Genomic DNA, 21,246 nt, shown 5'->3' with positions numbered 1-21,246 from the left:
TAATAGTACAAGTTGGAGAAGGTAGCTGAAATGTGACATCATTGAAGTAGAAATAAGGAGCAGGGTGTATTTCAGAAACAACAGGAACACGTGCTCCTAAAAGACTATGAAGAAGTTTTGCCATTTGCTTGCATTAGACATGTAAAATTTTAGAGTTGCGTTGCACTATATTAGGTATGCGCATGATTAGATTTTATGTTTGGTCTTCATGATGCAGGGTTCTTTCCTGGGAGCAATTTAGTTGCTCCACTGATCAAAGCCTTTCCTTTCCATCTAATTTTTTGCATGAAGGCATGCAATGCTGTGTTTAGAATGTATGAAGCATGAAGGTTTTTTAATCATAGAACGGTCACATCTGTGTATACATGAGCATCTGTCACATGAAAGCGGTCAGTCTTGTATTAATGTAAAAGTGCCTGAACAGAGAGATGATAAATGAAGATCTAACCAAAACTATTTGACTATTTGAAGTTTTTTAGTGGATCTATCTGCCCTACTGTTGTAGCTTTGCAGAGGAAAAGCTGAACTGTCTGATCTTGTATAACTTAAATGACTGCGTACAAGCCTTCCAAATAAGGTTGAAATTCCAGCAAATTGCTGGGGAAATTGAGTTAAGATTTGCTTCTAAAAGACTGGCCCCATACTTGCAGTGTAATTCAATTTTCAAGGCAGGCACTCATGTACTGAGCTTGAAGTTTGCTGTGTTTTTAGTTTACGTAAAAATTTAATTTAAGAAAAAAAAAAAATTCCCAGAAAGGGAAAGAGCAAAAGAAGTCAAAAAGTGACAGTTTTTGTGAACAAAAGAAGAATAAAAAGGAAATGGAGTTTGAGCAAAGACTTGCCAAGGAAAAGGAAGGAATGCTGGAGAAGGAAAAGCAACTGAAAATAAATCGTCTTGTGCAGGAGGTATGTTGTATTCTCCTATTAAGTGAAAAATTCTATTGAAAGAAAATGAGCTGCCTCTTCAGTGGAAGTATCTGAGTAGGACATTCATTTAATTATGTCAAAGATGATAAAGAGTAGAAAAAAATGCATTTCTTGGGAACAGAGTTTTTGAAATGTTTGTTGCTGTCGTCAATTTTTGTCTGAGTGAGGAAACTTTTTATTGAGTGTCTGTGTGTAGTGATGAGCCTAGCAAAAGACAGCGTAAGAGGAAATCATTCTTAAAAGCACAATTAATTCTTAAAATAATTTAAATAGTATCTCATACTCTTGAAACATTTGTATTGTAACTATACCTCTAATCTCTTTTTGTGAACTGATGATGTGGTTAAGGTATCTGAAACAGAACGAGAAGACCTGGAAGAATCAGAAAAGGTGCAGCACTGGGTGGAAAGACTTTGTCAGACACGGTTAGAACAGATTTCCTCTGTGGAGAATGAGTCTCCTGAGGTAAAACATAAAAATAATAATATAAAAAAATTAAAAAGTTGGCTTTTCTATATATTGTGTGATCTCAAAGTAACTCACTAGTTTTCTTTTAAAAACAACAGCTTTTACTGGACGGAACTGAGCCAAAACCTGTCTTCCTCTTTCCTCCTCAGGCCTCATTTTAAGATGGAGGGGAAAAATAAAAAACAACTTGTCAGCAATTATGTTTCCATAGTTTACAGGGATGATGTTGTTTGATAAAGGTCACTATGCTAGTGTTTTTAGTTTGCCAACCGGGTATGTTATCACCACAAAATTAACAACTTCATCAGTTTGTGAGCACTGTTTGGGCTTGGTGGGACGTGCCACCAAACAAGCTAGAATTCCCAGCTGTGTTTTTTCAGTGCTATATGCAAATAAGAACATTACTAATGATGAGTTCTTGAATGCCTGCTTGTATTGCATGCAATCATAACTAATAAAGGGACAGGTTAATTGAGTGATAAGGGGGGAAAAAAAGTCCCAAAGAATATGAGGTTTTTTGTTTGTTTGTTTGTTTTGTTTTTATTTTGTGTTTCAAATAGTCCCCTCAAATGAAGGAAGTGGAATATAGTGATTGAGCTTTAGAGCCGCGTGACTCTACATGTGGAGAGAGGCTTTCCCACTGTCCTGCATTGGCTTTCTTCCAAGCACAGTTGCTTCCAAGAGGAACACTGCAATCTGCTGAATTCCCCCATGATCCCCAAGCAATTGTAACCACAAAGGGGACCTTTTGGGAACACTCTTGGACAAATTTCCTTCAGGTCAATAGGGAGCAGCCCTGAAAAAGCAGATGGTCCTGTGTTCTTCCTGGCCTTAGGCTTCGATCTATTTGGTTCTTCAGTGCAGGTCACCAGGACAGTGAAATGTTAATGGTGATTTTTTTCTCACTGCTTAACTTTGTCTGCCTGGGTTCTACCAGATCTTTGTCCTTCTTGAGAAGGAAGAGATAATATTGTAAATTAAATTCATTGGTCAGAGCTCTACTTTGATTTGAGACAAACACTGTATTTGCTCCATCAATTCTTCTTTATATTACATAGTTTTCAATTACAATTCTGCTACAAAACTATCCAAGCAGTTAAACATGAAGTAAAACATACAGATGGAGTGCTCCTGAGGGGTAAATGTGACTAGACTACCTTTGGGCCTGATCTGCATCTTGGATACAACAGCACTCCAGATCTGTTGAGCTCTCCCAAAGAAATGTGTATGCTTTTTAATACCAAAGGGTGAGTACGACAGATGACATCTCAATGTCAGCAGAGAGATCCACTCGGGGGAAGCATTGTCAGATGAGACTAAGATGCGTGTATCTGTAGAACAGCTCATCTTCAATATTTCCCAAGCTGAGTCTACACAATAGCAAATGAGAGACTGTCAATCAGATTTTATTAAATACTTAAGTCTGATCACCGATAGGCATCTAAAGACAAATGTTAGCAACTCTAATATGTACAACTCTAATCTGTACAACCCTTCCTTAGACCTGCAGACACTTTCTCCTAACTTTTTTTGGGGGTGAGCTACTTGTTCTGCTCAAACTGTGGAGTTTGCTAGCCTCACTGTGAGTCTGGTGTTAACAGAAATTATAAGGTTCAGACCCTCCTGACAATCTGAACTCTATAGCACCCAAAACTGTATTTGGTAACTGCTTAAATTTACTTCCCCCTCTTAAATTTACTTCCCCCTCTCCTCTTAAGATCAGGTTATGATTATTGCAGACTGATCCCCTTTCCTCTCCTTTCATAGGAAAACTTTTAAATATATTCTGTGTGGAAGAAGGCAAGAGCTTTTGGTGCAGGAGCAGTTGGGTTGAGTGGTGTTCTAGGATTTGCCATTAATTTCTTCAGAGCTATTGCAGGCAGATGAACTGTTAAGGCAGATTTCTGTTCTCTTGAGAGCAGTTGGCAAGTGGACGTCCTTCGGCACCTCCCTCTGCCCCATCAATGCGGCGGTTTGCCGGGGGCCTGCAGCTTCATACCACGGATCTTGATGACATAAACTTAGATGAAGTTGACAAACAAGTGGCAGCACCTCCACCCCCACCAGCTGTTACTCCAGTATCACCAGGTCATCCACTTCCCACATCCAGTGTTCCACTTCCAAGAGGTCCGGCGCTGGCAGTACCACCAGCTTCCCAGGTGACCTCACTGTGTTTGGATGCATGTGCCTCTACCCTTCCCCTGCCTGGCATCCCTTCCCTGCTCCATCACTCACTTGGTCAACTGGATCTACCCATCTGCCATATGCATTATTAAAAGGAGGGTTTCCTTATTCCCTACTTACTGAATGCACTTCAGAGGCAGTTTTATTAATACTTCTAATTCAAGTCCAGAGGGGTTGGCTCTATCCTCCCTGCATGCGTTGCAACCCCACCACATGCAAGTATCTTTGGCAGAATGTATTGGTTAAAAAGACTATTTGGACTTGCATGTCCCATTCTACCCCCTCCCCCCAAAAAAAAATAAAAAATAAAAAAACAATGGTTATGCAGCAAATCTGACTCATACTTAAATTTGAGAAAATTATCTTTGTGGTGAAAAATCGTTATTGTGAAAGTGTTTTAAATGTTATCAAATAGCTTTGCTGGGTGAAAAGATTGGACCAAGGAAATCAGGTGGAAATCACAAGCACAAACTTTTAAAAGCTAAACACAATATATCAGTACAATACTTCTAATTGAACTAGTGTTACTAATCTGCAATTCAGGTTTGCTGAGTTTTTATTGACACAAGAGTTTTGGATTTCTTTGAAAAACACCTTTCTCTGTATTACAGTCTCAGTCCAAAAGAGAATCAAATATAAGAAATCTATTGCCAGATCTTGTTTTAGGAAAGAAATGGCAGCTGCTGCTTCATACTTCCCTTTGCTGAGCACTGTAATGGGATCCATATACTCCAGTTTGTGTAGCAAAATATTCTTATGTTTGTTTCAAACAGCAGAAGATAGTTGCATATGGCAACTTCTTTCCTGCATGTTTTTCTGCATGGGTTGATTGACTGGATTGGATTTTAAAAAAAAAAAAAAAAAAAATTTTTTTTGCATGTTTACTTGGAAATACTAGACTTGTCTTTTGCATGATTTTGTTTGTGGTGGGAAAATATATTCAAACTATTCACTTTTTAGGGGAAACTAAAAATTATTTTTGTGAATAATTGCCGTGACATGAACTGTTTATCTTTCCTTATAAACTTAAGTAGACCTCTGACAGTGTTTCATCTTATGTGGTTTATGTGTCTGAAGTACCAATAATATGCTAGCTCTATTGAAATGGAGATTTCAGGTGGCCTTAAAGATAACAGGTTTTCGTAGTTGGTTTAAAAATAAAAATAAATGTCTGTGATTCCACACAAAAGTGTAGAAAACACTAGTATTCAGAGGAGAAATGTTCTCTTAACGCTAACAGAAAATGCTAACATTTGTAGAAGTAATATAGGAACTGCCATACTGGATCTGACCTCAAGCCTATATTCCAATACGTTTCTGAATGTTTTTCATTGCCAACTGTTTTAAAGGTAGATAATTGGAGAATAAGTAACACAAATATAAAATAATTTTAAAAAAATAGACTTCAATAATGATAAGCTAGTTTTCACTAAATATAACTAGCAGTGTGTATGAGGAAAGTAAGTTCTTAATAAAGTATTAATACTGAGCCAGAGCTGCTTTGTTTATAAGCAAGTATCAGATGTAGTAGTAAAATCAGGTGGACAATTTCTACTTGCTGCTTTTTAAAAGTCAGTTTTTGACAGTACAGAAACAGTTTATTTGACTTCAGCAGTAAAAGATCTTGTATTTATGCCTGCCAAAGTGAACATTTAAGACTTCTTGTTGTCGTTCCACAAAGAGACTTTTCTAATTTTTCCTTTTGCCGGGTCCTGCACCTGGGGCGCAATAACCCCAAGCAGAGCTACAGGCTGGGAGAGGAATGGTTGGAAAGCTGCCAGGCAGAGAAGGACCTGGGAGTGATGGTGGACAGTCGGCTGAATATGAGCCAGCAGTGTGCTCAGGTGGCCAAGAAGGCCAACGGCATCCTGGCTTGTATTAGGAACAGCGTGACCAGCAGGGCTAGGGAGGTGATCGTCCCCCTGTACTCAGCTCTGGTGAGGCCGCACCTCGAGTACTGTGTTCAGTTTTGGGCCCCTCGCTACAAGAAGGACATCGAGGTGCTTGAGCGGGTGCAGAGAAGGGCGACGAAGCTGGTGAGGGGCCTGGAGAACAAGTCCTACGAGGAGCGGCTGAGGGAGCTGGGCTTGTTCAGCCTGGAGAAGAGGAGGCTCAGGGGTGACCTTATTGCTCTTTACAGATACCTTAAAGGAGGCTGTAGAGAGGTGGGGGTTGGCCTGTTCTCCCACGTGCGTGGTGACAGGACGAGGGGGAATGGGCTTAAGTTGAGCCAGGGGAGTTTTAGGTTAGATGTTAGAAAGAACTTCTTTACAGAAAGGGTTGTGAGGCATTGGAACAGGCTGCCCAGGGAAGTGGTGGAGTCACCATCCCTGGAAGTCTTCAAAAGACGCTTAGATGTACAGCTTAGGGATATGGTTTAGTGGAGGGCTGTTAGCGTTAGGTTGGAGGTTGGACTCGATGACCTTGAGGTCTCTTCCAACCTAGAAAATTCTGTGATTCTGTGATTCTGTAATATTACTCAAAATTGTAAATCTTTATGGTGCTGACCTTTTTTTCTCCCTAGATCATTTTATTTCAAATTCAACTCCTTAACAGATACCTGACAAAAGGAATGAAATTTCTTGTCAAGTATGTTCCTGACAACTAACTATTAAAATATCTGGTGTAAACCGATCTGTTTCTCAAAATTATTGGCAGCTATATGTTGTATCTGAATCCAGTTCTAAGTCTGCTACTGTTTAGGTTGTAAGAAACACCTCCCATGTTGGAAAAGCATCTTCTGTGTCAAGCAGTCCACTGGTATGTCACTTACTGTTAATTATGAATGTAGTTTTATGAACTTCCCATGTAATGCTAATGTAAAGGAAATGTCAAGGTTCCTGCTCTGCATGGCTAATTTATTTCAAATTCAGTACTTGCATTCAAATAAGTGGATCCACTGCTGTTTTGTAAGATACCTAATACCAGGTAGTGGAAGCAACTCATAATGGTCTGAAAACTTCATATTTCAACCCTTCGGCCATATGCAGTCAAAGTTTGCATGTTGCATGCTAAGTCCGTATGTTTGAGAGCATAAACATGTAAGCCTTCTTCTGTCAAGACATACAAAGGGAGTTAGACTGACCTTTATTCTAGGTGCTACAAAGCAGGCTTTTTTTTTTTTTTTTTCTGAGAAGAAGAATCATTTGCTTGATAACTGTTTGCAGTGACTTTGACTCAGGATTGCCAGATGTCAGTTTTCCTCATTCTGAGGCACTCTAGAAGTCTCTCTCTAAATTGTGTGACTGCAGGAGAAAGCATCCAGTCCCAGTGTGACTTGAACAAAGTTGATATCTGTGAACCTTCCCGTTCTTCCGAGATCAAAAAGTTTAACAATGTATTTTGTGCGGGAGAACGTTAATTGAGGGATGTCCAAAGGGACTTACAAAGACCTGGTTCCAAAACTTTTTTTCTTCAATTTGTTGAAACAAACAAAACACACATACACAAACAAAACAACAACAAAAAACCCAACCCCACACATTCCTCTGTTTAAAAAATGGCTTAACCAATTTACTGGAAGTGATTCAAATACTTTCAGAAGATACAGCTTGTACTATATGAATGATATCTGGAACAGATCACATTTCCTATGAGAAACATTGACAGGAGTGTGCTGAGAGTAGCTGGGGTTAAGTCAGAAACTAAACCCACAGGGTTCAGTTTTGAACTCTTTATTTGAATACAACTATGCTTGACGTCAGTGGGAGTTTTGACTGAGTAAGAAGTATGGAATCAGACTCATGGCTAGTACGTGATGCATGGTGAGGTCTCAAATGGCTCTGGATAACTTTACTTTGCAGAGTTGAGAGGAAGTAATTAGCATAGCTAGCCCTTGTCCTTAACTCCAAGCAAGTTATCTTGAAGTTACGTATGTGGAAAACTGATCACTACAGTCCTGGTGAATTTCACATTAAAGAAATCCATTTAGACACTGGTTACAGTTTCATTTCAGGTTCACTCTTCTTTCTCTCAGTTTTAGCATTTTCTGCAGTTTCTCATTTAGTTCATTGCCTTTACGGGATAAATGCCAAAAGCAGGGATGAGAATTTTCCATAATCTTGCTGGTGAAGCCAGAGTTTAAGGGGAAAAGGCTACTGTTTGGATGCAAGAGAAATTGTGTTTTCATTTGCTAACTTTGTAAGTCTCTTAGTTAAAATATTTCTGTAAGTCTTTTGTTGTTTTAATACCGTTTAATTCATTACCATAAATTATTTATATTGGAGCATCTTGGTGAAATGTTGGTTTTGCATGAATTAAGATGTGAATTGTAATTTTCTTAAATTAACCCCTATAGCAACTTGCTCCAAGTCCACCTACCCAACGACATCCAGGGGTACCAATAGTCTCTAAACCAGTCATGCTGCATCCTGACCCAAACTTTATGGTCAGGCCAACAATCAAATCTGAGGCCCTGGTAAGCCTTTTAGTCCTGGTAAGCCTTTTAGTGTGTGGTTTTGTTTTTCTGAATGCTACAGTACTGTGGGATTCATTGACTTCTGAAAGAAGCCATGCTTGTCTCATTTTCTGCTAGTTGACATTCATTTAGGTTTTCAAGTGATCACTAATGGTAAGTACAAAACAGTGTCTTTCATTCTTTTCATGATACAAAAGTCAATCTAAGTGAGTCTTTGTTCTGGGGTGCCTAATTCTAGAGCATTGTAGAGCCTTACTCTCCCTAGGAGAGTCTGCACATTTTATTTTTTCATTTGTGAGCTGATTTGCATTTTTATAAATCATGGATTCATTTGTCAGAAATGAAATAGTAAAAAGTTTATGATATTGAATTTTTCCTATGTAAATAGTCATTAATGTACTTGAAATGTATCTGTGGATCTCATTCTTTTCTTTCCAGAGAGAAAACTTACATCATTATATCTTATATGAGTATCAATAAACCTGTAATATAAGTTATATGAAGAAACTCATCATGTGGTGTTACTGCAAAGTTGACTTACAGTCGAATTCTTTGTCTTCTTTTTTTTTCCCATATCTGTTTCAAATGTAAGTGAATAAGAAACTGTTAGGCTAAATATTCTTAGACCAACCATATATAATTTTCAATAATTTTTTTATGAGGGAAGGTGAGCTATGGCTTCCTGAAAAGAAGGAAATACTCTTCTGGCAGGCGATAACTCCCAAACAACAGCCTGAAAATTCATCTAAGATAACTAATAACTGGTCTGTTAGTTATAGCATTACTCTTACGTGTAAACATGACTTACTCTTTCCTTCAGTTGTGTACATGGAACTCTCATTTTGATTGTAATGAGTAATTTGTTATCTCTGCAATTTGGAATTTCTTAGAAGAGGAATAAAAAGAGTAAAAATCATAGTCGGCAGTTAATATAACCAAACTTTGGAAAATAAATATCTGATACGCAGGTATTGAATAGTATGGAAAAATTTGGTGAGATGTTTGTGTTTGTTATCAGGTAGTCTTGGTACAAATTGAAATTGTTGCTATTTATTGTCACTGCTTACAATTAGTTTGAAAGACTAGCAATAAGATTCATCTCCACAGGGAAATTTCTTTTGATATGTTATGCATACACATTTTCCAAACCACAAGACTGCTAAAACGTTTCAGATATCAATCGTCTTGGTCATCTTGGTACCTCACCTGCCTTATGTCAGCTGGAAGATTACAAATTTCACTGGGACAAATATTCTTATAGGATTGAGAGAAACTTCAGTCTTTAAATTGTTTTTTTGCAGACCTGTTACCTCTTAACACCATTTATGACTTAATGCTGTAAAGGTTATTCATTCTGGATGCGGAGGAAGCCACAGCAGTATGTGGAGTAAGACTTTCATTGATGTTATCTGGCATGAATGGCAAAGCTAACTAAGTTTTGGTTCAGAGAACAGGAGAGGATCAATATGATTTAGTGATGGGGCTTTCAGAGGGGCAAAACCAACACAAATACTAATCTCTGCTCTCCCAACTATTGCAAATACCCTGCTGTGTGAATTAGAAGGCTTTGATGCAACTGCTGCTGCTAAAATTTCCCTCCTCTCCTCTTTTGTGGTTGGATACAGCATTTCTGAAAGGAACAATGAATATTTAAACTTTTCTTGCAAGATATGAAATTTGATTATGCAGGACTGCAGTCAAGGAACATGAGACAGATTCTTAAATACTATGCAGTAAAATGTGGTGATCAGAAATTTCAGTTACTGCCAATAGTTATACCATCTGTGCTGAAAAGGAAATCATTTTTTTCTGAGTGGGTGGAAAATCATTTTTTTCTGAGGGGCTGAACAGTGTTGTTGGAGATCTTGCCAGACTTGCCCAAACATCCTTCAAGATAAAAACTTGATTCCTAGTTCAGTTGTTAAGTACACGCAGACCACACATTTGGTATTAATTCATGAGTATGCATGTTTTTCCAAGTAATGGTTATGGATACATGCCACTGATAGAATCATGAATGAAAATGATGGATAGTCATTTGTTTTAAAGGGAGTTGAGTTTGGAAATGTAAACACCATAGTTCAGTCTGTAAGAAGACATTCTGGTAGCAGAAGACTTAAATAAGTTATTAGATTCAATGCAGTGTTTTGCGAGGAGGACAGAGTGCTCTGTTTTTTTTCTTTTTGGTTTTGTAGCTTATTTTATTTTTAAAAATCTTTGTAACATGAGGTTCTGTATTTCAAGTGATTGCAAACTATAATACAACCATTTTATACCATTTTATGAATAAACTAAAAAAAAAAAAAAAAAAAAGACTTGATATGGGATTAAAATTACTAAAGCCCAATACAATAATTAAAAAAAAAAAAAAAAAAAGTAAATTGCAGCAATAATTGATATACTGAACTTCCTTGTAGTCATCCAAATCAAAAGAAATTGAAGTAAGACCACTCATAAATAAATTAGTCAAATAAATTCAGTAGGATAGTTTTTAGAAGAATGAACCTGTTCCTGTAATTGATATTTAAGTAATTGCTTGTTTCAGAATAAACCCAAATACACATAATCTTTTGGCTCATCAACTTCATAAGGATTTTAGTGTATTATAATTCACCCTTCAGTATAGGAAATCTACTAATAGGAGAAAAAAAATATTCTTGTAGTGTGCATATATCATGAGGTTTTGATAGTTTGAAAACCATCACAGTCTAGCATTTTGTCCATACTTTTTTCAATTAATTTTTCAGAATCACGCAGCAGAAGTCAAGGTATAATTCTCTAGAAATTAGGGATAACATTGAGTCATGGAAATTATCTTTAAGAAATCTTGTGGTATGGAAATGTGAATTACTTATGTAGTTCCTCTCTAATTCTTTCCTCTTTGTGTTTGTTATCATTTCACTCTGTGTGTTCTCTCATTTTGAAATGGTGTAGGGAAGAAGTACTAAAAAAGGCAAGTGTGATTTAGTCCTGAAACGAGAAAAGAAAAGCAGCAAGATTATTTACGATTAGGCATTATTTGTTTACAACAAGAACTTAATATTTGGTTTGGCAATTTTCTTTCTTTTGCAGCCACAAGAGATGTTTAAAAGGATGGTGGTTTACAATTCATCATTTAGATCTAACAAAAAACAAGTAAAATAATGTTTTCCGTGTTTTGTGTGGTACTTGTGTTCTCACTGAGTGTAGGTTTTCTTCCTAATCCTGTTGCTGAGTTTCTAAAACAAAGGATATAAAACAGCCCTAGTGCATGAAAACTACTAGTTTTGGTAAACTTTCGGTGTGTGCATGTGGCGCCTGCTACGCTAGGAAGATGAATAATGAGAGGATAGTGAGTCCTCCACATTGAACCATCTTGAAGCTACTTACGTGGTTAGTGCAATATTTAAGATCGTTGTATATTGGTAACTGATCTGAGACTGGGCAGTTTTTTCAATATTCCTAAGGTTTTTTGTTTGTTAGCTTACAGTTTCAATGTTTTCTGTAATATAATAGTTTTAGCTTAGCAAATAAAGCTATTATCATAACAGTAATTGGTAGGAAATCGGAGGAACTGATGGTGGAAAGTACCTATGCACGTAGCCTTTCCTCATGTTGTGTAGGATTTTTCTACCATATTGCTACTTCTATAGCTTTCCTCTATGCAAGTTTAAACGGACGTTGTGGTGTGCTTTCGTCTCTCCCTCTTTGGTTGACTGGTCTGTGGTTTAAGAGATTGTCCCTTGAAGTGAACAATGTGCCTAATTTCTCTGTTGCTGTTAAATGTGCCAGCTCCTTTGTGAAAGCAAGCTAACCTAGATGTGTTGTCATGTTACATGAAAATGTTGGGGTACAGTTGTGAGCTCACAGTGGTAAAACATGAAGATTAATAATGATTTTTTTCTTCTATTGCTGTTTAGTTTGAGTTTTTCTTGATATTTAACATTGGTCAAATAATAAAATCATTTTGTAGACATCTTTTCTAGACAAGTGAAATCATTATACATAAGAAGGAAAATATAGGATGATTTTTGACAACTTCAAGGTTAACCATAATGTATCCTACTGAAAATCATGAATTAGGCCTGTTTTGTAGGTGTTGGCAAAATGTCAAATATTTAAAACTTCCATTAGTCCACAGAAAGACGAACAGATATATGCTGTCTTACTTCAATAGGATCCTTCAAGTGTGCAGGGCTGCATCTAAGAAGGTGGATTTCTATGAACAGATCCACTGTTGAGGATTCAAGTACTTCAGCCTGCATAAGCTGGAGGCTTGTGTCAGAAGGGAAAAAACTGGATTTGACTCAGATAGCAAATCAAACTTGGTGACTGTTCAATTGAAACTGAATATTAGTATGTTTTAATTCTTCATTTCTATTTATTTTGGTAAGGTCACGTTTGTTATTGACTGATGCTAGAAACCACAGTAAGCTGTGCCATTGGCTTAGGTGTTTTATTTTCTTTTTGTTTAGCTTCCCACCCCAAATATTAGCTCCAGCTTCCCTCTAGAAGTCTGGACAGATAGTTGTTTCTCTGTTTCTTTGTACACTGACTGGATTCAGATCAAATCATTTCTTTGCAGGTTTTTTTTTTTTTTTTTTTTTTTTTTGGGTGGGGTTTTTGTTTTTTTTCCTGTTTGAAAATTGGTTTTCCCAGGAAAATTTTCTTCAAGGGCAACATCTGTTTTTCATGAGGGTGACCTGGGACAAAGAGTTCAATGACTTGCTTTTTAGATTACATAATGAATTAGTGACTTGGCTGAGATTACAGTTCTTTTCTCTAAGTTGTTTGCTCTGAGACCATTTATGTCTACTTTAGCCATCATTCCAGAGATCAATACAAATTCATGTATTCAAACTATTAGTTGTTCAGGGTATTCTTTACTGTAAAATGTTTCTCTTGCAGTGACAGTGCTCATAAGACTGATCTACTTCCTAAATGCATGAATGATTGTTTTTTCCCCCAAGATGGAATTCTACCTTTACTGAAGGTAGATGAGATTCCCATTTATTTAGTACATCGAAGTTAGCAGTTAACAAATGCAATACAAGCAAACCTTATTTAAATGCTAAATAAGATGTGGATTCTCAGTTCCCAACAGAACCACATGAAAATGAAATCATTTTTTGTCCTTTGCTTGTGGTATGGCGTCAACTTCCTGAAATTCCACAGACAGAAGGTGAGAAGGGTTTCTAAAGAGTCTGGTCCTACAAACTAGACACCATGGAGCAGTGTTGGTGGTAGTCCCAAGGAAACACATGGTGGTAGTCCCAAGAAAGGTTGCTCAGAAGAGCATGGCAGAACATACCTGCCTGTGACAGATTTGGCCCTTTCTGTCAGGTGTGGAGAGGAACTGCTGAACTGGTAGTGTAGTAAACTGTTCCTCAAAATTGCTCCATAGTATGGCCAGGTCAAACTGCTGATTTATTGTAAGGTCTTAAAATGTCTTCTGACTGTCAGGATGGACTATCTGCTACCTTTCTGTGTTTTTCTCCCTTTATAGTCTTCTTTCCTAGCTTACAGAATTATGTTTTCTCACTAATAACTAAAATTAAGCTTTTACGATAAGCATGTGCATGAGCCTAATGTTTCTACAACTGAGTATTGTTTTATTCTCAGGGCTTCCAGAAATATGTGGAAGACTTTGATCCGTATTCAATGGTAAGGAAAGAATTATGATATGTCTCAGTTTAATATAAAATACACTAGGAAAAATAAACACGTTCTTGATTTTGAGGGCTGGGAGGGGGTAACATTCTTGCTTCTTGTTTTGCTGGGACCTGACCATTTGTTTCTTCCAGTCCTGTTGAAAGGGAGCTTCCTTACATGAAAGGATGAACTGGTGTTAAGCTCTTCCTCTAACATTATTTTGGAAGAGGGAAAGGTCCCTTTTCACCTGCAATCTATATACATAGACGAGGTTAATTGTTTTATGTTTCCAAAATGGAAATGAATAACCATGATATCTTTTCGTAGTTTACCCCGGAGCAGATTATGGGAAAAGATGTACGGCTATTACGCATTAAAAAGGTAAGTACTCTATTATCTATTTATATTTAAAGGGTTGATGTAATCATCTCACGTATGGATACATCCACTGGGAAGAATTAAAGATTAAGTTCCTGTTGATGGCAAGAATTACCAACCTTTTCTGAAATGAAACTCTTTTTTAATAGGAAGGATCATTAGACCTTGCAGTTGAGGGAGGAATTGATTCTCCGATTGGAAAGACAGTAGTCTCTGCAATCTATGAGGGTGGTGCTGCAGACAAGCATGGTGAGTAACGATGGGGAACTTGAATGCTGCTGCAAAATGGCATCTTCCACTGGCCGAGTTCTTGGCTGACTTTGCAGTTGCTGCTGGTACTGAGAAGCACAGATAGACTGCCCGAGGCAGCCAAGTTCTGTCTCAGCTCTAAGTGCAGCTCAAAGAGAGGCTCATGGTTTGAAGACTGCTGCTTACATTTATAAAATTTATGTAATTATTAATAATGCTTAAGAAGAAATAGTCAACTCTGCTGTATTTTCATCATAGCCAAAGTTTCAGTAATATGACCCAAAAATGTAGAGCTGTTCTCTTAATAAAGACTCCCCCTTTTTCGGTCAGATATCAAAAAATGCTGATTTTGTTAATTCAGGAAACCTAAATCTGGCCTCCATTATTTCTCACTTCTAAAACAATTACATTTGGAGGACTTCCATGTGCAAAGCAATTACTAGAACATAAGCTACTGCTTAGCTTTGTTCTTAACGCTACTTTCAATAGCAATTTGTTTTGTAAAGCATCTGGCTTTACTCACAGAATCTAACTGAAGGCCAAAGCATTCTGGTTTACAGCTTAATCTAGAAGCCATGAGAATATGCCAGCACATCCAGGCTTTGCTCCTGGGAGCCAGTCTCCCATCCTTACCTTGAGAACCCTGGTGATGACCAGGTAGATGGACGGGACAGTATCTCCTTAGGTCTTCTTTGACCTTGTCCCAATCACAGCTAAGCTGAAGTCATTCTAGCTTTGGAAATATCTTAGCCACAATTTCTTATTCCAAGTGCTTGGTTTCTCTTTGACTTGTGACTGTTGTGGGCTGTCCCCTTATCATATGTGTTGTCCCCTTCCCAAATCCAGTTCCAGTTACCTGATTGTCCTTCATTCCAGATTAGCAAATCAAAACCAGTTCTGAAAACTAAACATGCTTTTGAAGAGGAATGACAGTCCCGCAAACTCTTGACAAATGCCACTTAGACATTCAGGTATTTAAGTAATGCTGCCATTTTCATAGTGGTAACAGACTACAATTAACCACAGTTCATGAGAAATATAGGTGGATTACACAGACTGGCAAACTGCTACTACAGAAAATCTCATTGAACTAGATTCTTACAGCTCATAATCAATAAGAGAAGATTAGAGTGACTCGTCCATGCCTACCTAAAAATTCCTTTTGCCTTTGCCTGTAGCAAACCTTCTTGTCTATGTCAAATTTCAGTGTAAGCCTTCGCATTAGTTAAGACACTATGTTTTTCATTATACTCGGTACTGCATCAGAGAAATCTGTCACAGAACTTATTTTGCTTACATGTATGTATACTGTTTTGGTCTGCCACCAGGAGGCATAGTGAAAGGAGATGAAATACTGGCTGTAAATGGCAAGATATTAATTGACAGCAGGCTGGCAGAAGCACAAGCAACTCTAGCAAAAGCTTGGAACATGGGTGGGGTAAGTACACGGGAAGACTTTTTCATTCTACCTATAACTTTCATCATGTACCCTTGTCTTTCGTGACATTGTCACATGAATAGGAACAAGGTTGGAAACGTCAAAAGTACGGGTGTGCCATGCCACCCAAGTGAATTGAAATCTGTAGAGGATGATGGTATACAGCAACTCTGAAAATCATGGCTGTAATTGACTCTGCAAGTTTATGGCATTTAGCCACATGTCAAGATTTGTATTTAAACACATTGCAGTCTGAGTGTGGATAGTACATTTATCTGTAGAATCTCTAATACTGAAGCTGACTTAGAAGCTGATAGGAACTTTGATAATAGCTTATCTAATCTTTGATTTCTTAGTGTACAAATGATGCTGCACTTCAGCTAGAGTGAGTGTCTTCTCAGCAAGAACTGTATTAATTACTATGATGATCAAATGCAGTATGCTACTTAGAATGGCTGTTTTTTCAAAGCTTATTGCAAGATCAGTAGATTTTTCTTTAATTTCAGGATAGAAATCAAACAGCTCGGTCTTGAAACTGTATTCCTATATAGAGACGTGTTCCTGTAGCGAGGTGGGGGTTGGTCTGTTCTCCCACGTGCCTGGTGACAGGACGAGGGGGAATGGGCTTAAGTTGAGCCAGGGGAGTTTTAGGTTAGATGTTAGGAAGAACTTCTTTACTGAAAGGGTTGTGAGGCATTGGAACAGGCTGCCCAGGGAAGTGGTGGAGTCACCATCCCTGGAAGTCTTCAAAAGACGTTTAGATGTAGAGCTTAGGGATATGGTTTAGTGGGGACTGTTAGCGTTAGGTCAGAGGTTGGACTCGATGATCTTGAGGTCTCTTCCAACCTAGAAATTCTGTGATTCTGTGATTCTGTGATTTTGGTTTTCCAGGAACAGATTGCTTTTCTGGTTATCTATCTGATATTCCATAGTGGTCCGTTAACCACCTCTAGAAGGAGCATTTAGCAGCACACATGTGCTTGTGCTTTTTTGTTGCAGGATTGGATTGACTTAGTCATTGCAGTGTCACCTCCGAAGGAATATGACGATGAAATGTAAGTGCATAAGCTTTCTTTGTCTGGTGATCAAAAGGCTAGGAACAGCAGTTCATACAGTTTGCTTTTTATTGGACAGATAATGCCTTAAGTATTTATTTCCTATGGACTACATGACCTTCTTCATCACATGATTGCTAATTAGTTAATCATAAGTAGCTATCATGCATTACAGCAGTGGTTCCCAGAGTTCTTAAAATGGTGAATCTCAAATTACTATTATTATTATTATTATTATTGGAGAAATTGGTTATCCTGAGTCTGGATAGTTTACTATGATCCCATGAATCATAATAGGAAGACAAAAATGCCCATAAGCATTCTTCATCAAACCCAAATATTTAATTCTGTGATGGGATTTTTTTATTTTTATTTTTGTTGTTGTTGTTTGATTGTTGGGTTTTTGTTCATCTCCTTTTTTTTTTTGGTGGGGTGGGCATTTTAAATTAGATTGCAGTTACTATCCTTGACTGAATCAACCTAAGTGTAAAATTTTCAAAAGGGCTAAGTGACTTGTCTGTCTTGGCAATTGGCGACATTCACGGAGTCTTTATTTTTAAAGATAATCTGTATAGGTATGAAACAAGACACCATGATGTAGTCTGATATAGGTATCAAGTTGATACCCCTTGCCATACTTTGAATAAAGCTTCAAAAGCAAGACCGATGTTTTCTAGTTTGATTGAAAGAAAAGATTTCAAGATATCCTTACTACGAAGTAAAATGGTAGAGGAAAAGTTTTCTAGTTACTGTTAACCCTGAATCTTGTTCTGTGTAGAATACCCATTATGAATTGCTGTAACCCAGTACACAGTTTTACTGGCTAATACTGACTGAAGACTGCTGTAAAATTGTTTAAGCTAACGAGTCAGAAAATAACTGTTATTATTATTTTTTGTTATTATATCTTGTATATTTAGCCCTACTAATCCCTCCTCAACAGTCAGTCCGAACACACACAAAAAGGTTTTTGAAGGCAGTGCACCCGTGTACAGACAAGGGTATCTCCTGCAGCTGTAGGCACTGCAGTGTCCCCTCATGGTGAATAGCCAGCCCTGGGTTAACATGATTGTCCATTTTGAGGCTGTATTGTTTTTCCAGCATGTGCCTGCCTATCAATTGCATGCCACACTCTGCTTTTGTTCCTGGCATGCTGGAGTGTTCTTTGGGCTTTTGCCATGCCTGTCCTATTAAAAAATAAAATAAAATAAAATAAAATAATGTAAAATCCCTTGGAGGTCTTCTACAGGATTGGTTTATCATCTGCAAGACTATAAAATGAATAGGCCCTGCCTAAGCAATTAGGATTAATCTAGTACTGTTTTCTTATCTGTGGACCACTGCTGTGGCTTTGTGAATTCATAAATAAATAATTACTTCATCGTTAAGGCTTGTCCAAAGAACAAGTTTCCTTTTGTATCGTACAACAGTGTGCTTCTGAACAAGTGTTCACAACTCTGGTTTTCACTGAAGCTTACCTACGCTGATTTGTCACTAAATTTGGGGTTTGTCCTAAAATTATCCTTGCTTTACAAACTCAGTTTACGATGTATGTTTTCTCTGTGCTTTAATAGCTGTAAGTAGAGTCATAGATCTCTAGAAAACCAGGGTAAGATATCTTATTTGCATGTGGTATTTGCGGTCTTCTCGATTGTTACTAACAGCACAAATCAAGATTGTCCAACTGAGATCTAGTTAAATAAAATTGTGCTTGACAGAAAGACAAAAGCTGCACTACAGCTAACAGCATCTGTTTTGCTTTCTTTAGGACATTTTTTTAAAGTACAGAAGGTTACGCTTAAGAAATGAAGTCTTCCCCCTGCAGACACCTGCTGCTCTGAAAATTAATAGGATATCAACAGCCACATAAAATGCATTTTTATTTGAAAGAAATGTGAACAGTCAGATCTGGAAATTGAACTAGAGACTTCATGTTCTTCAGGTAATTTGAGTAATTTCAAATCATTCTGTGGACATACACAAAGAAATTGTTGTGAGCCCACTGAGAAGGATAGCCAGTCAGCATAGCTGTATCTGTGAGAACTCCAAATCTATTCTTCTCTATTTTGGGAAGACAAATTTTGAAAATTATCTTCCAGTTTTCCCAGAAATATACACCAAAATGACAAATGAAGATGGAACACAGATGTCTGTTCCCACATGCAACATTTGTGATTACACGTTCACAGGCCAGTTTGGGTGTGAGAAAGCTTATATTTTTACTCTGTACATAGTGATTTTCCATGGGGAAGTGGGGACGTATATGAGTAATTTCTGTTCTCACTGATATCCTTGTAGCTCTCTTAATGTCTGTTTCTGTTGCCCAATTGTGAGTTGTTTTGATTATGAAAATCCTGACTGTAGAAGGGCTTCTACACCAATTATACCAGGAGTGCGAGCATTATATGGAGTAATTTTGGCGATGCTTCTGTGGTATAAAGCATTTTCTCTACCAGTGAAGTAAATAGCTAGCAAGTAGTCCAGATAACATCACGATGTGTTGTCAGTTATGGTACCAAGTATCGTGTTGGTGGTAAAAATTAATCCCTCATATAGTCAAGGGTGGAAAATTTCGGTCTGATTCAGTCTGTACTTAAGTACTTTGTTCTCAGTGAGTCTACACACAAATAAATTTGCAGTCAGTAAAAGTAATATTTCACTGTTGGTTACTGTTTTCTGTTTAAGTAACTTCCTCCAGACCATAACATCTACATTAACCTGACTTTAAATAAGTCTGATTACAGTTGTAGATGTAGTCATTTCTTTATATTGTCAAGGTGTCTCCCTGGAAATGTAACAGTCCTCCTTCCTTCCTCGGATCTGCCAGTTTGTATACCATTTTTCACAGTGTGTTTAGATTTTTCTTATCTGGACTACTGACAGCTAAAGTTTAAAGTTCTTTAGCATATCAAATTCCCGCTGAAGTCTTGCCATTTCACCATTTGGAAGCCCTCCTTTCTGTAACACGGGAGAATAACAATTACATTCCTGAGAAGTCTGTATTTGTATGGAGATAAACAGTTCTGTTGACTTCCTTTGTTTTATTCACAGTATTGTTCCAGTATGCCAATGATGTTGTCTGGCAGGGTACACATGTTCAAGCTTTCAACATTCTAACACTGTAACTCTCACAACGAATCTAGAAATAAAATCATATATGCCAAATGGAAGAAGCCATTTCCTCTTTGTTTGCAGGTTTGTACGCTGTAATAACAGTTAATGAGCTGAAGTATATAGATTTCAGTCGATCTGTTCATAACAGATCCATTTTCTGGGTTTTTATGGGCAAATCTGGTCGCTTTGTGGTTGTAATGCTGCCGAGTGCAGCTGCTCCATTGCATTTCCCCTGTTAGATCTTTGGGTGCATCCAACCAGAGCTGTAGACATCCTAACCAAAAGCCTAATCCAAATGCATCAAGATAAGTACTAGAGGAGAAATTGAAGCAGGATGTACTCCTCCTCCTGCTCTGGCTCCCACTTGCCTACATTCTGCAACCATCTGCACTGCATGACAATTCAGAAGAGTGATGCTATCAAATGTTCTCTTAAGGGATGCTCCGATGCTGTGTACCAGCAAACAGAGCCAACAACAGAGCCAGCAAACAGACCAACAACGAACTGCAGCCTGCAACCAGTGTTGGATGGTGCTAATCACTGTCCTGGCACATAAGAACCAACATGGGAAACTTAGACGGTAGAGATGAGAAATACTTTTACTGGCAGGTTTTTTTTTCCAGAGAGAAAAGGAGCACAGAAGACGGAGCTGAGAAATCTGTGGGAGTACCAACAGTTGAGTTGTAGCCTTGCTTCTTAGTTTTATTTGCTTGGATACAGCTTAAAATGCACGAGAGGCAGCTGAGAAAATTACTTCATATATATGTAAGAAACTGTTACGTTGCATGTTTACCCTATGTCGAGATGGCTATGGAAGGAGGTGGTGTTGGAGGCTGACACTTGTGAAATCTCAAAATGATCTTACGCCATTAGTCAGGTAGTTACTTGCTTTATTTCTGCCTTGTAGTGCCCTGGGACTAAATCACATCTTTCATTTGTCAGCTAGCTCAAAGAGTTGGACAACACCACACAGATTTCAGGCAACATTCCTTTTGGTTCCTTTGGCTTTTACGAGCAGAGTGTCCCAGACATAAAACATTAAAACAGCTGCCCATTTGAGCTGCCACTGCATTGTTTTCTGGTGGCTGTAAATGTTGCTGCATGTGCCCATGCCTCGCTCCTGTTCAATCAAACCAGCTATGAAAAGATAATTGTAGGGTAAATGGGACTTTCTCTTTTATTCAGCTGATGCTTGGTTTCCTTTGGGAGTATGGAAACTCTGATCTGATGCATAAAGCAGGAAGAAGTCCAAGTGCTTCACTGACAGTATCGTGTGTGCTTCTAACTGCTTTTAACATAAGATGCTGGTGGGTTTTTTTTTATTAAATTATTATTTATTTTCTGTAATCTCAGAGGGAATATGTTTAGTTTCTCAGAGCTGTTTG

General features: G+C 37.8%; 2 protein-coding genes across 2 annotated transcripts in view; both read left to right on the top strand.

The window, feature by feature from the left end:
* The window catches only part of USH1C (USH1 protein network component harmonin), a 44,552-nt gene extending 24,635 nt beyond the window's left edge, over positions 1–19,917 (top strand). The window contains exons 16-21 of the mRNA XM_084522146.1: positions 13,598–13,639; positions 13,955–14,008; positions 14,155–14,254; positions 15,583–15,692; positions 16,692–16,747; positions 18,516–19,917. Coding sequence (XP_084378272.1) covers positions 13,598–13,639; positions 13,955–14,008; positions 14,155–14,254; positions 15,583–15,692; positions 16,692–16,747; positions 18,516–18,528 — 375 coding nt within the window. The 3' untranslated portion in view covers positions 18,529–19,917. The remainder of the gene's footprint in view (positions 1–13,597; positions 13,640–13,954; positions 14,009–14,154; positions 14,255–15,582; positions 15,693–16,691; positions 16,748–18,515) is intronic.
* Positions 696–8,237, top strand: LOC311438099 (harmonin-like). The gene is made up of 5 exons (XM_084522147.1): positions 696–906; positions 1,276–1,392; positions 3,318–3,554; positions 6,283–6,339; positions 7,877–8,237. The coding sequence occupies exons 1-5, from the start codon at positions 820–822 to the stop codon at positions 8,111–8,113; spliced, it is 735 nt and encodes a 244-aa protein (XP_084378273.1). The 5' UTR covers positions 696–819; the 3' UTR covers positions 8,114–8,237.
* Positions 19,918–21,246: the final 1,329 nt, after the last annotated feature.

Source organism: Aythya ferina (genome assembly GCF_964211825.1).
Source record: "Aythya ferina genome assembly, chromosome: 5".
NCBI classification, from domain to species: Eukaryota; Metazoa; Chordata; class Aves; order Anseriformes; family Anatidae; genus Aythya; species Aythya ferina.
Note: the sequence above shows the minus strand (reverse complement) of the source record. Positions and strands in the feature narration are given on the sequence as shown.